At 39.7% G+C, this 16,390-nt stretch overlaps 1 protein-coding gene across 1 annotated transcript in view; it reads right to left on the minus strand.

Moving 5' to 3' along the window:
* The window catches only part of BMPER (BMP binding endothelial regulator), a 492,812-nt gene that overhangs the window by 177,223 nt on the left and 299,199 nt on the right, over positions 1 to 16,390 (minus strand). Inside the window, exons 9-10 of the mRNA XM_077269281.1 lie at positions 8,454 to 8,594; positions 6,841 to 6,945 (exon numbers count right to left, since the gene is read on the minus strand). Of these exons, the coding sequence (XP_077125396.1) occupies positions 6,841 to 6,945; positions 8,454 to 8,594 (246 nt within the window). The remainder of the gene's footprint in view (positions 1 to 6,840; positions 6,946 to 8,453; positions 8,595 to 16,390) is intronic.

Here is a 16,390-nt window from a genome sequence, read left to right on the forward strand (position 1 = left end):
CGGTATCGGAATGCTCAACACTACTTAACATGCTTTCTTCCTTCACAAATTGTGGAATTGAATATTAAGCAATTAATGCGATGGTTCATTGCGATCGCCATTATACTGTATGTCAGCAGTGTGAAGAGAATGGTGATAAGCGGCAATCATATCTTTTGACCATGGTATTACTAGGCAAGTGTCAAGGTCTATGTTGGAATAAAAAAAAAGTTATAAAAAGGAAATATTTAACAGCTTTGAAAGAAGCAACAAAAAGGCAGTTATTGAAGTTCCTGTGGCACAAACTGTTGATACCAGAGATTTTCAAATCTTTTGAAATTCACATTTGGCAGACTTGATTTGCTGAAAATTTCATGTACTCCAATTACCATGAAAATATGTGTGCTAAATAGGACTGCATCAAAACACAGTTTTCTATATTTCAGTCTCTTGAACACAAACACAACATTAGTAATGTTAATCCTCTGACACACTTTCATGTATTTTTTTAAATTAAAAACAGTCACAAAATTATCCCTAGTAGTCATATGTGATCATGAAAACCGTACTGTGCAGAACACTAGCTCAAACTGATAGTGTCACAGTTAGAGGTAAAATCATCCTGCTGTGAGTGAGTGATATGCCATATATTCCATAACGCCCTCTGCTTCATCCTCACTAATATGCTTGATAGAGACAAAGGAGGGCAATTGTAATCAGTACTTGGTAGTACTATTGTCCAAATGGCTGGTGCCAGTGGTGTTGATGTTTCTACTGCACCTAGTGGCTCCTACATTAGCAGCCATGGTATGGATTAGTTTTTCTTTTTACAGTACTCAAGCCATTACCATTACCACTGTTTCTTGTACCCCAAATTTGTACAACATTACAACTTTTAACAATCTTTTTGACCCCAATTATTCAACTCTTGGAACAAAGGACATTAACAACAATTGCAAGGCACGTAGGTGCATTATGGCAGTATAAGTGTGATGTGTGACACTTTTCAATTTAGACAGCCACTGTTAAATATTTGGATTTTAGTGAATTCTCTATTGTATTTTTTTAAAAAACTATTATTCCACCCTAAAAAAAAGATTGACCAAGAGGTAGAGTCGCTTGTGACAGGCACACACACCGTTTGACACTGATTTCAAATTTTTTTTCTGTAAAAACTATTGTGCAGCCTTGCTTCTACTTTCTACTGGATTCAAAATAAAGAAAAATTGTGTAATTGTAATTAGTGATAGGCGGACCAGTCGATGTTCGGTTCCATCGGGTTCGGCTGAACTTAAAAAAAATTTGGTTTTGCGTACCAGAATGGTACCCGAACTATGATCCGAACCTGAACCAAATGAATGGGGGGCCCGAACATCCGGCATGTCCCACACTGTCATCTGTGTGGCAGCGCGGTAAACACCAGCTCTGATTGGGGCAACTTTTCACATTATTGCCGGTCAGATCACTGCAGTTTCCACGCTGTCACACAGGTTACCGCTCGTTAGGAGTCGGCTGATGAGAGTACATTTATTATCAAACTATGTGTGGTGTCGCTGATAGCAGCGAGAGCAGGCAAGGCTGTAAAGACCATCCGGCGCCTGCACATAGTAATAACTATCAGTGAGATAATTAGTGCAATGCATGTGTAGCTTACTGTACATGTATTTATTGAATAAATAAATAAATGAAAAAAATGGCTTGGGGTCCCCTTCATTTTTGATAACCAGCCAAGCTAAAGCGGGGAGTTGGCCGATGGTATTTTCAAACTGTGAAGGTGCCATTGATATTGGCCCTCCCCAATGCAGCCACCCCAAAAAAGGTGCATTCATTAGATGTGAAAAATTCTGGTGCTTTGCCTGGCTCTTCCTACTTGCCCTGGTGTGGTGGCAAGTGGGGTAATAGTTTTTGGGTTGATGTCAGCTGTTTTATGTCCACTTACATGAAGCCCAGGGGCTAATAACTGATAATGCACATACAGGAAAGCTTGTTGATTGGCTGCACTTGAGCCCTTCAACAAGTTTTGTTCAGGCTGCCAAACCCGACCAGTAACATGGACTTCTGGAAGAGCTTTACTGTTTGGGTTAGCCCATCTCTAGCTTTAATTCAAATTCATCAGCTCAGATGCCAGCTACATCTTATCACTGATCAATCATCATCATTTAATTGATAGCAAAGAGATAGGAGAAGTGCAGTGGCACTGTCACTGCACTTCTATCTCTTTGCTATCAATTAAATCTCTGTATTATTTATAGGCTACTGAACGGTTCATATTCAGTGCTCCTATTATACAAAACAACACATTACTGTCTGGAGTATTTGTCCAATGTTTGAGAGCTTTTCCTTCTTATCTTTCTCTATTTCTCTATAGCTGAGCTGTGAGCTCTGTTGTACTGTTAACATCATAATATCACCCTAAGGCTATGTTAACACATTGCGCTTTTACTGGGTTTTTTAGTGCAAATTTTCTGCTGTGTTTCACAGTATCAGCAAAGTCTATGAGATTTCAGAAATCTCATGCACACACTTTGGTTTTATTTTCCTGACTAATTTTGAAAACTGAATCATGTCACTTCTTTCAGCATTTCTACAGTGTTGTTTCACCCATAAGAAACAATGGGTAAGTGCAAAAATAGCAAAAATGCAGGTATCAGGTTTTGATGCGCTTTTAGTGAAAAAAGCATGCACAGCACTGTGTGAAAATCATTTATTTTTGTGATTTTCCCAAGTTTAAACCATAATGTCTTCATGTTTATGGCAGTTAGGATTAGTTCAGTTCAATTAGACTAGTGATGTGTATGGCTGACCAAGGTGTGAAATTTAACAATACCTGTGGTCAACCAAAGTGTAAAGATAAACAGTGTCCTACAAATGCTCTATCCATGTCTTAGGTAAACTATTCCTGACCAATTCACCTCCCACCACTATTACTTTTGTAACTGTGTATTTTTTCATGAATTCATGTGAACTTTTTGGCCAGAATAGTCACTGTTTTTTCAGTCATAAAAATCTTTTTTCACTAAATAATTTGATCAAATTGCCCTTTTTCAAAAATGGTTTTATAGATTCACATATGTCTTGCACTGCTGACCTGCGTTCATGCTTCTGTGGTGGAAACAAAGCTAAACTTTGGGATCCTAAAAACGCTGCAAAAACACAACAAAAAACGCAGAAAAAAATGCAGAAAAACCTGCTTTTTGTAAGCAGCTTTTTTTTTACTGCCAGGAGAGCAGGTTTTGCCTGCAGAAAGAAACGCCCAAAAATGCAACGTGTGAACAAAGCCAAAAATTCCTAATGCATTTGCTCCCAAAGCTACTATTCATGCTATCATAGTTCCAATCGTATACTGTGATGTGACAGCTGCAAGGCATTATGCGGAAGCCTGTGTGGTCCCGCCTAAGGTCATGTCAGATTTCTTACTGATGCAATTTTCTGAAATGTGTAAAAAGCTGGCAGACATTTTTTTGACAATTCGTAAAGTTAAAATTTGCTTGAATTTACTAGTAACTGCAAATTTTGTAAAATTTTATTTGCATTGATTCAAGTAAATCATCCCAAGTGAATACTGTTAAGATATGACTAAGTACTTCTGTGACAGGAATCAGTTACCATGCATTAGTTCCACATGAGTGTTTTTAGTTGGCAATCTATCAGACTAATGTATACAGATTAAAGATGAGAGACGGCTACCAGTCAGAGAACAGCTTCCACATCCTAACCTGCCACAGAATATAATAAAAGTAAACTAACTGATCTCTTGCACGGTATATCACAATTTTTTGCTGGTGCTCATTTCTGAAATAATTGCTTTCATTGCTCATTTAGTCCTAGAAAACTGTTTTACAAGCTATCATTATCCAATCCTCACATTTGAGCAGTTAACGATATGCAAACACATAGTTTTGCAGGCTAATATTTAACAATAATGTCCCTTTAATGTTTAAAGTGTCACACATCTTTGAAGATAATGTTTATATAGCTATAAATGCAGTAACTGCAGCAGCACCAAAGCCATGAGTTCATCCAAGGATGGAATCTATGACCAACACTAGTGGTTTGCTGAACACTGTGCTCACTGGCATTGATTCCAATCTTTATCTCAAGAAAAAGGTAGCAGCCCATTATATTTTACATGTGTTGCAAATAGTCACTCAAAGGGATCCCTTAGGAGCAAGATAAGTGATATCATCCAATTTTTTCCTTAAGACTCTTTCTAATCAGACCGTGTTTTATTCTGCTACGTTTTATGAGCCTTTCGGTTTTATGTCTGAAAATATTTCAGGCAAGACTAATTAGGCTTTTGTTTGGTTGTGCAACAGAAACAGCTGTTGTTTTTTTTGTGCCTCATTTGGCACCATTGTTAAGAAGGCAAATTTAGAATAGTAATAAGGTACAGATGTGAATGAAATACTTTCTACACCACATACTCAAAAACCTTGGCTGTATTTATAACCAACCTGAGGGTTGTCCTCCTGAAATCTATGAGATCTGCCAGTCATTCATAAATTGTTATGGAAGATCCCGCGCCCTCCTTTCTCTCAATGGCATAGTCAATGACTAATAAGTGATAGCTTTCCATATTTTTTCTATGAATGTTTCCAATCATCCTGTGTCTTTTTATGAGATTTCCAGTGTAAGTCTGAAGTGGTTTGGAGTGATAGAAGGAATGGAAATCTGCTATTAATGGAGCTAAAAAAAAATCTTTGTGCGTCTCTATTGACCTCAATGGAATCTAATTAAATGAGTTACCTTTTTACTCCTATTATGATTAATCACCCTGACCTGCATATGGAGCAGAACTTTTTTTAAGTCGTAAAATACATAATTATCCCGTTTATCCATAACAAAGTAAGTATCAATATATTTTACTATCTGAAAGAGTGAAAAGTTCTCATTATTCCTTTCTGAGCATTCTACAAATAATCTTAAAAGGGCATATTCAGCATGGGACAATTACAAACACCAATGATATTGCATTTATTTCTTACTAGTGATGAAGGAATAATGGAAAATATGAATTTGACAGTTCATCCACTTTTTATCCTGGGAAATCCGATTTGCAGAGAAATGATTCTCTGCTAATTTAATGTCACTTATTATGCTCCGGGGCCTAGAGAGACCCCAAAGTATAATAAATCTAATGTGTAAAAAAAATCCTTGTACTCACCTTATGCTCACCTCTCTTAGATGATCGGTGAGGTGAGTATAAGGATTTTTTGTTAACCTATTGATAATCCTTTATGGTTCAGAAAAATGCCAGCAAGAGGATTTGGCAAATCCAGATTTTTGTAAAATTTGAGTAGAATTTAACTCTACTTGTCTTCTCTATTTCTTACCATTTTTAGTTTTTATTATTTATTTTGAGATAAAGCCAAGAAATTAAACTGAAGCCTAAAACAAACACTTCAATATCATCTAGAATATCTGGAAGTGTAATTTATAAAGATGGACGAGTTGAAATGGAGTGCAATTGGCAACATAAACACCGCTTCTTTTTCAATAACAGGCCCACCACGGAAAATTATTTTGAGCAACTTCTATCACAATACGTATGTAGAACACATGAATGTTGAATACACTTTACTGGGCCTTTAATCCCTTTAATGAACAGGTATGTTTTGGTTCTTTATGCCAACAGCAAAATTGTATTTTTTCAAATGCTGCTTTCTAAATGCAATTTTTTTATTATTATTATTTTTTAGCTTATCCTTAATTTCACTTGTTTTTTTTTTTCATGACACATAACACTTTGTTATAACTTATCTTTCAATCTCATTTCCAAGTTTGTAGTAAAAATTTGTTGAAAATTATAGGTGTTTTATGCATGTTCATCACCTATTTCTCTGGTGTACAATAATGCCATGCATACGAATGTATTATTAAATGTATAGCATTGCTATAGTACTGATAGAAAAAGTTCCTATTTTACTTTTACATGTATATTACCCCAAAATTTTAAATATAACAGCTGTATATTACATTATATTTTTTAATGAAAGTGCAAAAGTAAATAAAGCTGTGGTAGAACAGGTAAAAATACATGCACAGGGATAATGGTTACTTGCTTGATTAACTTAAATCTGCAGACAAACCAAAAATAATGGGGCATATACCCTTTAGGGTAAGTTCACATTTGTGTTCGGGGGCTTTGCGGAGGGCTGCGTACATTCTCCATTAAGCCCCACGTGTGAGCTCTGACAACCTCTCACTAAACAGATGCAACCCCAAATGGTTGTAATTGGCTGTATTACACAATGTGATGTGATACCTGCAAGGCATTACAGGAAAGGCAACCCAGTCATGCACAAGGTTATGTGAGACTTCTCTGGCTGATGCAATTTTGTGTTTAGTATAAATTAATGGTGGACATTTTTGGTGATTTGCGCAAGTCGAATTGCAAATTGTTCAAATTTGCCGGGTCCAGCAAATTTTCCTGCATTATGACATCAATTTGACTCATATAAAATTAGTCACTAATCTTTAATTAATCTGGTCTGAATAATAACACAGATCACAGGCTGTTAAAGACTTTCAGACTTCGATAATCACTTAACCCCATTATCACTGTCAGACTGAGGACAATAAATATACAGTAACCCTGCAGACTGTAACACTTCTAGCTGCCGCAAGTTTATGAATACTGGTTAACCAGCTTTAAATGGGGCTTGCTAGTGCTAGATTTTGGAATTCCTGTAGTTCCCATTTGGAGTTCCTGTAGTGACTGTTTTGAACCCCTTCTGAGGATACTCTGCGACACTGGTGGGCCAGTCCAACATGGGGCATAAAACCTATAATGTCCAAAGACCTTGTAGATTTTAAAGTAATGTGCAGAGTACAGTAATGAAATGACACTAAATTACTTACTTGGGGGCAGCTGTTGACTGGAATGCATTGCTTCTTGCGACACTCTATCTTGCCTTTCACACAAGAACAGATGGTGCAGTTGACAGAGGACCACATCTCTCCATCCTGCATAAAAAGCCAAAACGTGTAGCCATCAGCTGGGGTTTTCAACAGCAAGTGATCCCAGTCTTATATCAAACTACAAGCAAACAAATCATTTTATCCCCAGAGGGCTTGTATTATTGTTTAACCTAAATTATGAGTTATGAATAAGGGCTTTTTGCAGGTTTTCTTAAAGCAGATTATCCTAAAAGAATATGTGGTGGATTCTCATTGCTAATTATCTGGTGTAATGTATACAGGATATGAGTAACTTTCCTTAACTCCATTTTATTTTCTACAAGTCATGGCCTATGATCACGGAAGAGCAATTATAGTCTACTCATGATTTAACATGGCTGGGGATAATATCATATACGTTTTCTTATTATATAAGTTCTCTTTTTCAAAAGGATACTCTTACTATGTTTTATTACAAGAGTTTTAATTATTATTACTCCCATAATAAAAATAAACAGTGTGCATTAATCTATATGGAGTAAACACATTTCTTCTCAATATTGTGTTCTATATTAACAGTAAGATTATACATTTGATTAGCATACTTTTTATGGGAGTCAATGGTAGTCTGGGGCAAAATATTTCAAAGGTCTGCAAAGACACTCTTTACATATGATGAAAATGTAACTTCTTTTTTAAAATTAGAAAGGTGGTAAATGGTAAACTAAATATATGCAATGGAATTAAAACATTAGGACGACTCAAAGATTAAAGGGAACCTGTCACTTAAAAACGCTATTAACCTGCAGAGCCTTGCTTCAGGGAGGAAATTAACTTTATTCCTCCTGCTAACGTTTGAGTTTCAGCCACTTGAGAGGTGCCAGGTCAATTTCAGTTACTGCTCTGTGTATAGAGAGAGGTGGCTGTAACCGCGCTCCCAGCACTGACTGACAGCCGTCCCTAGTGCTGATCTGGCTGTCAGTCAGTGCCGGGGATGCAGTTATAGCCACCACTCTCTATACATTGAGGGGTGACTGAAACCATGCATGTTCATTTCTTTCTGGCAAAAAGGCTCTAAGTGCAGGCACCAGGCAGGTGCAGAATGCTGTTAACCTGAGGATTAACCCCACATCTGCAGGTTAATGGCGTTTGCCCATGCAACAGATTCCCTTTAAGAGTTAGAGTTGCAGGATCTGGTCCATCGACCATGTCAGTAATCTACGACCATAGAACAGCCTCTCACCTCTGTAAATCTTCTTTTGATATATTGGAACAATAATGTTTGATATACACTTGATGTTGCACTATAGGAGGTATGAGGTGGTTCTTAGGATTCCTGTCCAGTGGACACAGATTACTAAAATGGCCAACGGATTGAGTCCTGCAAATCAATTTATACCATCTCTATTAAGAGGGAGTCTAGACAGATGCATTTGGGTGAAATTTGGAAAGTATATTTTGGTGAATTTTAATGGGTATGTCTCCATTCATTTTAAGTCGTACAGACCATAACATAAGTATAAGAAGATTATTTATTTGTACAGATAAAAGGAATACAAATATGAAACCTTTACCCTGAATATTTTGCTTCCTGACTTGCAGACTTTGACTTCTTCAGCAGGCACATAGGAGACACACTCTTCACAGCAGTGCTCCTGTTCACTGCTACATGTTCCTGCAGGAGAACACTTCTTTTTACAGACTACAGTGGAATCCTGAATTAAAAAAAGAAAAAATTGGCAAGTTTAAAGTAAAGAATATTATTAAAGTAAACATGTAAATGACTCCACATATAGTAGTTTGATAAACAGCTATCTCTTCCAAGTCTAACATTCAGGAATGCTCAGATCTGTCTATAACAGCAGCAGTGGCATATCTCAATGGCAAAAAGATCAGTTCCTTAAATGCAGCAGGCCTAAGGGGAGAATTGGGTAGGCCGCCTACCCACACACATAACATTGTAGGCCAATGCCACTGATATTTACAGATTCGGCCAACTTGAGTCTACTTTTTATGAGGGCCTTACATTGGTTGTCTCTGATGCAAACTAACCCACACATACACTCTTTCATCATTCTTAACACATCTGTTTTCTTTTGTAAAGGGGACACTGGTTATGTGCAATTGCAACAGCTGCACTCCCTATTGATAATGCCCCACTTATCTTTTTAAATTCGGTCAAACCCAATGATATCGACTAGGTCGGCTGACCATCTGATGTCATGATAGTGAGATTCGGAATGAAGAGTCTGAATTACAATGGTTAACACTTTGTTCTGAAGCTAGCTGGATGCTCTGCACTCGCCATAGAGAACACATGAAAAATATTTTGGGGTCAAAGATGAGTAATATTCTATTAAAAAAGATAATGTTACAAAAAAAATGCAAAGTTCAAGTAAAGGCGTTGTGTTATTTTTTAAAAAGAGACCGGTCCTTCTTTGTTTGATCTCATACAATACTTTAGTAATAAGATAATAAACAGAAAATTGATGTTATTATGTATTTTATAGGAAATCTATTTTCCTTTGTATATTTTAAAACTGGTGTCAAGAATTAAATTATCAATACTATATACTAGAAACCTGTGTAAATTAGAGGTGAAGTCTATGCTAACTCGTGGCTGGTGTAGAATTCATTTTCTGGCCCAGTGACAGACCAAAAATGTTCCAAATTTAATAAGAGGCATGTACTTCTTAATTAATTTGGCACACCTTACTCCAGCAGGCTATAGGTTCCAGACTGTCATATTAAATTCAGTCTTGGTAAATTTCCACTACATTATTTTTTTAAAAAAATGTTTGGCTTTGGATTTTAGTTTTAGTGCAGCATACTTTGAGTATGTTTTTTCTATAGGCATCCCTATACAACATGAATAACATTTAACATTTTACAAAGTAAAAAGCTACAACTATTAAATATTTGAAAAAAGTACGCTGAAAAATGTATTTGCTTTGGTCCACAACAGGGTTTGGAAAATGGAAAAAGTTTTGGATGGAAAAAGTTATATGACTTGTCAGAAAAGTTTCATGGCTTGAAATGCATCACCATGAGACAATATTAGGCAGTCAACCATTAGGTTGCATAAATGTAGACAAAAGTTACCAAATCTATCAAATAAAATTAGCGATTTTGATTAATTTGGAGCATTTTTCGACTATACAGTCTAAGTTTACAATGTCTAAAAATTAGCCATGATTAGTGAATCTGTTCCAATATCCGTATGAAAAATATATTTAATCCTGTAGCAACCTGATTACTTTATTTTATCCCCTAATATATGACACTGTCCCAGGTAAAGGCTACTAAGTTTTTTTTTACAGTTAGCATCATACAAGTGGACAGCATTCTTGTTCCCTCAAGAGTAAGCTTCTTACTCATATCCTGTATAAATTACACCAGCTAATTAGCAATGAGAATACACCACAGACTTTAATAACATAATCTGTTACTTCTGCTTGAAACAAACTGGGAAAAAAGAGCCGTATTCATAAGTCATAATTTGGGTTAAACAATGACACAAGCCTGCTGGGGATGAAATGATTTTATTCCTGTAGTTTGATACTTGACTGGGAGCACATGCCGTTGAAAGCCCCAGCTGAACGCAGTTCCCAAAAGATCATTTCCTGTTCTGCTCTATTCTATCCCTCTGTGAGTGAGATATTGAGAGAGACTACCATATGTAGCTCAGCATCTATAAAAACGCATCTTTAAAAAAGTTACAGATTGGGACTGAGATATTTTGGACAAATTGGGACTTAGAATTTAGAAGGTGATGATACAGAAAATGATTAGCCATGCTTCACACAATTGTAGACTGAGTGCTAAAGAAAATAAATTCATCAGATTTGTAATGGCTGCCTGGCAGAATGATGACCTTATTGGTCATAGCACATTTACTTTATGAGAAGAAAGCTATACTGTGATTGCTGAGTATGGTCAACAAGACCAATTTCCTGCTATATAGTAAATTTAGCTTAGTTACACCTGCATAGCATAGTAATTATGGTTATAATAAATACTAATAAAAGTTGGTTTCCTATAGACTTTTTTCCCGTGGTGTCTTTTATGCCATTTTTTCTTGAGCAAGGCTACGGTCAGATGTAACTTTGAAGTCTATAATGCAATATGATATAAACTACATTCAGTAATTTTTGTGCCAAATTGGTGGTGTTTTTAAGGTTAATTATGTGTGGCCTTTTTCCAAAAAGCAGAATGCATTGGGTATCATTTTTGTAATAGACTTCCCTACAGCATTTAAAATATAACAGAAATCAATACTCGTGAAACGTGCTATGAAAATATTATGAAATTCATGACATTTTTGTACAGGTAATAAAAAAATGCTGAACAAAAAAAAAAGATTTAATCCAGCAACATGGGCAATTGGTTATAGCTGAATTATCAGATGTTTTGGATTCCTAAATGGTTATGGATAGGCATATAAACATCAAATAAAAGGAATGTGTCAGTTGGATCAACCCTCCTAAGTCATCTACAGTTGAAACTAGAAGTTTACATACACTATATAAAAAGACACATATGCATGTTTTTCTCAAGTTTTCTCATGTTTTTCGTGACATGAAATCAGAATAAACCTTTCCCATTTTAGTTCAATTAGGATTACCTTAATTATTAATATTTTCCAAATGTCAGAATAATGAGAGAGAAAGAATGTTTTATGGCATTTTTATTACTTACCACAAAGTCAAAAGTTTACATACATTTCATGAGCATTTGGTACCATTGCCCTTAAACTGAATGACTTGGGTCTATCATTTGGGATATCCTTCCACAAGCTTCTCACAATAGTTGGTCGGAATTTGGGCCCATTCCTCCTGACAAAACCGGTGTAACTAATCCAGGTTTGTTGGTCACCTTGCTCGCACCTGCTTTTTCAGCTTTAACCATACATTTTCAATAGGATTGAGATCAAGGCTTTGTGATGGCCACTCCAAAACATTGACTTTGTTATCCTAAAGCCACTTTGTTACCATTTTGCCAGAATGCTTTGGGTCATTGTCCATTTCGAAGGCCCATTTCCGTAGAAGCGTTAACTTCCTAGCTGTTGTCTTGAGATGTTGCTTCAGTATTGCCACATCATTTTCTGTTCTCATATACTTTGTGAAGTACACCAGATCCTCCCCTGCAGCAAAACAACCCCACAACATGATGTTTCCACCCCCGTGTTTCACAGTTGGGATGGTGTTCTTAGGCCTCCAAGCTTCTCCCTTTTTCTTCCAAATGTAACGATGGTCATTATGCTCAAGAAATTCAATTTTAGCGTCATCAGACCACATGACATGTCTCCAAAAATTAAGGTCTTTGTTCCTGTGTGCATTTGCAAGCATTAATCTGGCTCTTCTATGTTTGTTTTGGAGTAATGGCTTCTTCCTGGCAGAGTAGCCTTTCAGCCCATGTGGATACAGTACTCATTTCAGTGTAGATACTGACACAATCTTACCAGCTTCCACCATCATCTTCACAAGGTCTTTTGCTTTTGTCTTTGGGTTGATCTGCACATGTTGGACCAAAGCACGTTCATCTCTGGGACGCAGAACCTGATTCCTTCCTGAGCAGTAAGAATCCCTCTAGACCCACTAATATTCGGCACCGCAACTGCGGTGCCAAGGAAAAACAAGCTAAAGATTTACCGCACTATGTGCATACAGCACCACTCTGGCGGACGCCACTAACCACCCAAAGCTTGGGCCAGAAAAGCGCACTATTAGTGCATGGCGCCGCTCTGACGGACGCTGCTGTAGTCGCATTATTGTCGTGCCTTGTGCTGGATGGCACAATCTGGCGCTAGTTAGCTCCAATCACCCACACTCAGTCAACAATGCTAGGGAAGGGGATCATTTAGGAGCTTTCATCAGATTGCATACACACATCCACATATACACGACTCTGGATTTATACTAGCGCATGGCCGAGCGGCCATGCAAACCTGTTATAATTGTGTGCTTCCGGGACCTTCCCCATGGTTCAATCAGGATCACTTCAGGACCTGAGCATGTGACCCCTGACCTCCAATGAGAGGTCATCCCACGGGCATGCTCAGTTGACAAAAAGTAGGACTTAAACCCTGGAGCGTCTACTCGCCGCTGATTAATGCTGGTTACAATAGATGAACCTGGGATGGCAGCAGTAACCAGGTGCTCAGCATAAGCTTGAGCAAGATGCTGGGACTGACATCTCTGCTGAGCAGGCTCCTCTGCAGCTGGGGAAGAATGGGAGACTGTAGAGGACATGGTTCAAGATTCCCCCTGAGCAGCGGTGGGAACTCGACACCTAACATTACCCCCCTCCTAGGGCTTTCCTATGTTCAAAACCTGCAATGAGCTGAGGAGCCCGAATGTGCTCAACCGGTTCCAAGGTCCTGTCCTTTGGGCCATGACCCTTCCAGTCCTCCAGATAGTACCTTTTGCCTCACACCACCTTGCACCCAACGATAGCATTCACCTCATAATCGTCTGTAAACGAGCCCGTTGTCCCAGCAGGTGACTCAGAAAACCGGCACATTTTGACGGGCTTTAGGAGGGACACATTAAAGGTGTTTGTGATACCTAGGTGTGGAGGAAGGACCAGACAATAGACCACAGAGGGTCAGGACTCTGAACATTTTTATTACCTTTTGTACAGTACTGCCCTTTTCCAAGATGGCGTCTTTGGTCTCATGTGCACTGTGTCTTCCTGCTATAAAACTCCACCCCAGCCTTCAGTCTGTGCTAGAGTATTCTGCCTTGCATCCAGCTCCTGACTCTGGTGACTCCCTGGCTATATACCTGCTCCTGTGAACCTGTGTGGTTATCCTGCTACTCTGCTCTGAGTTCCTGCTGCATACACCAGTTTCCAGTAATCCTCCTTCATCTGCTGCTCGTGTTTACTTCCATCTGCATTTGCTGGTCATGTAAGCTGTTGCTGCTCTGCTTAAACCTGAGATTATCACCCAGGCCTTCCTGGTTGAGATAAGACATGGCTTGAACTGCCTTATAAACATATCTATCTGTGTTTGGACTAAAACAAGGACTTATTCGTGTCAAGTATCCTCAAGAATAACTGTGCTTCATAGACTTTCTGCGTGATTGCATTTTCCTCTGAAGTTCCCTATAGACTGCTAAGCTGCGTTTAATATTTACACCAAGTGTTGTGGACTTGAGTTTCTCTCTGCACCTATTTGAATCACCATGTGATAATATAGACTTTACCACTTATTAAACTGTGTCCTGTAGTTGTCTTGTTCCATGCAAAGAGCCTCCTGAGTTATCCCCTATAATTATTACACAGAGTTAACTTGTTCAAAGACATTGAAGGGACCTATGTAGCGAGGCACAAACTTAGTGTTAGGTGTCGAGTTCCCGCCGCTGCACAGGGGGAATCTCAAACCACCTCCACTGCAGTCTCCCATTCTTCTTCAGCCGCAGTGGAGTCTGCTCAGCGGAGACGTCAGTCCCAGCATTTGGCACAGGCAGATACTCTGCGCTTGGTTGCTGCTGCTCTTCCAGGCTCAGCTATTGTAGCCAGTACTGCTCAGCAGCGAGCAGATGCCTTTGGGGCTAAGTCCTGCTTTTCCCCTTCTGAGCATGCCCAAAGGAAGACTTCTTTTTGGAGGTCGAGGGTCACACGCTCAGGTCCTGTAGCAACTCCCATTGGTCTTCTAGGAAGGTCCTGAAGTTGCTGCAACTATAAAAGGTTTGCATGGCCGCACGGCCATGCGCTAGTATAATTTGTGTATGTGCTTGTCGCCAGTTGATACACTACCAATCTCTCTACATGTGGTGTGTCCTCTTCTAGCTTTGGGAATACTCTCAGGCAGGCAGTTAGCATCAGTGGGGGCAATTAGCTGCTTGGCTTAACATCAGGTTCCTTCCTGTGTGCGGTTAGCACGGAAGAGTTCCTGAGCAAGCACAACCCTAGTTAGGGTATTATTCCCACGTGGAATCTTACAACTCTGTGTAGTAACAGGGTTCGTTCATATTCAGACCGAGTGACCAAACTCATGTCTATACCGCCAAATAGTGCCGCCATCTATTAGCAGCAGGTCTCACTTTTGTACGGTGGACCACGGGCTACGAATGCACCTATGCTACTCTACTAATTACTCGGTGCGTTCTGCCAGCCCTAACACTTAGTGGACTCAACTCTCAGCCTGATATTACAGACGGAGAGCCACACTAAGTCACCAGGAGCAAAGGTTGGAGCGGGGCACTGGGGTGCATTGGCGGAAACCCTCATTTTCTTCTTGGAGGCCCAGATGGCATCCTGTGTGCGGTCCCAAATGACACATGCCTCCACCGCTAAGTCTGCCACCCTAGAGTCAGTGGAAGACACGGGCATGGGCACAGGAATCCGTGGATGCTGCCGTAGTTAAGGAGGAATGGGGTTTGCCCAGTGGAATCAGTTACAGCGTTGTTCAGAGCAAACTCCGCCCACGGTAGCAAGGATGCCCAGTCATCCTGCCTGGCTGAAACAAAATGTTGCAGATACATGACCAGGGTCTGGTTGACCCTTGCCACCAACCCATTCATCTAGGGAAGGTAAGCTGAAGAGAGATTCAACTCAATGCTAAGTAGGCGACAAAGCTCTCTCCAGAACCGAGACACAAACTGGGGACCCTGGTCACTGACAATTTTGTCAGGCATACAGTGTAGGCAAAAAACATGCTTAATGAACAACGCTGCCAAGACCCATGCAGGAGGTACCCAAGGAAGAGGCACCAGGTGCACCATTTTGGAAAGATGGTCAGTGACTACACAGATGACTGTGCAACTATGGGACTTGAGTAAGCCCACCACAAAGTGCATCCCGACCATTTACCAGGGCCTGTCTGCCACTGGCAGGGGGTAAAGTAGCCCAGCAGACCGTTGTCGAGAAAACCTATTCTTGGAGCAAGAGACACACGCCCAAGTATAGTCTCCAACGTCACGGGCCATATGCGGCCTCCAGTACATCCTCACCAGAAGCTCGAATGTCCTCTTGGTCCCAAAATGTCCACCCACACTGGACGAGTGAGTCCAAGAGAGAACTTCGATCACAAATTAAGTGGCACAAAAGTCTTGCCCAGGGGCACAGACTCTAGTGAAACTGGGGCCACGTCCTCAGGCTCTCAGAAGGGACAATTAACTGAGGCACCTCCTTCTCTGATGACACTATGGAGCAGGAGAGGGCATCGACACGAATGTTCTTCTTCCCAGAAAGAAAATGGAGGATGAAATGGAATAGGGAGAAGAACAGGGACCATCTAGCCTGGAGAGAATTTAGCCGCTGGGCTAGGAACACCAAATTCTTGTGTTCGGTGTATGCTTGGAAGGGAAAACAAGCCCCCTCCAGGGTGTCTCCACTCAGAGAAGGCCAACTTCATAGCTAGCAACTCCCTGTCCCCGATGGAATATTTCCTCTCCGCCGGTCTGAAGGTCGTGAAGAAAAAGAAGCAAGGATGCTTCCGACCTTGAGCATCCTTTTGGAAGAGCACTGCTCCAGCACCAACGGATGAGGCATCCACTTCCATTAT

This window comes from Ranitomeya variabilis, chromosome 6 (assembly GCF_051348905.1).
Source record: "Ranitomeya variabilis isolate aRanVar5 chromosome 6, aRanVar5.hap1, whole genome shotgun sequence".
In the NCBI taxonomy this organism is placed as follows: Eukaryota; Metazoa; Chordata; class Amphibia; order Anura; family Dendrobatidae; genus Ranitomeya; species Ranitomeya variabilis.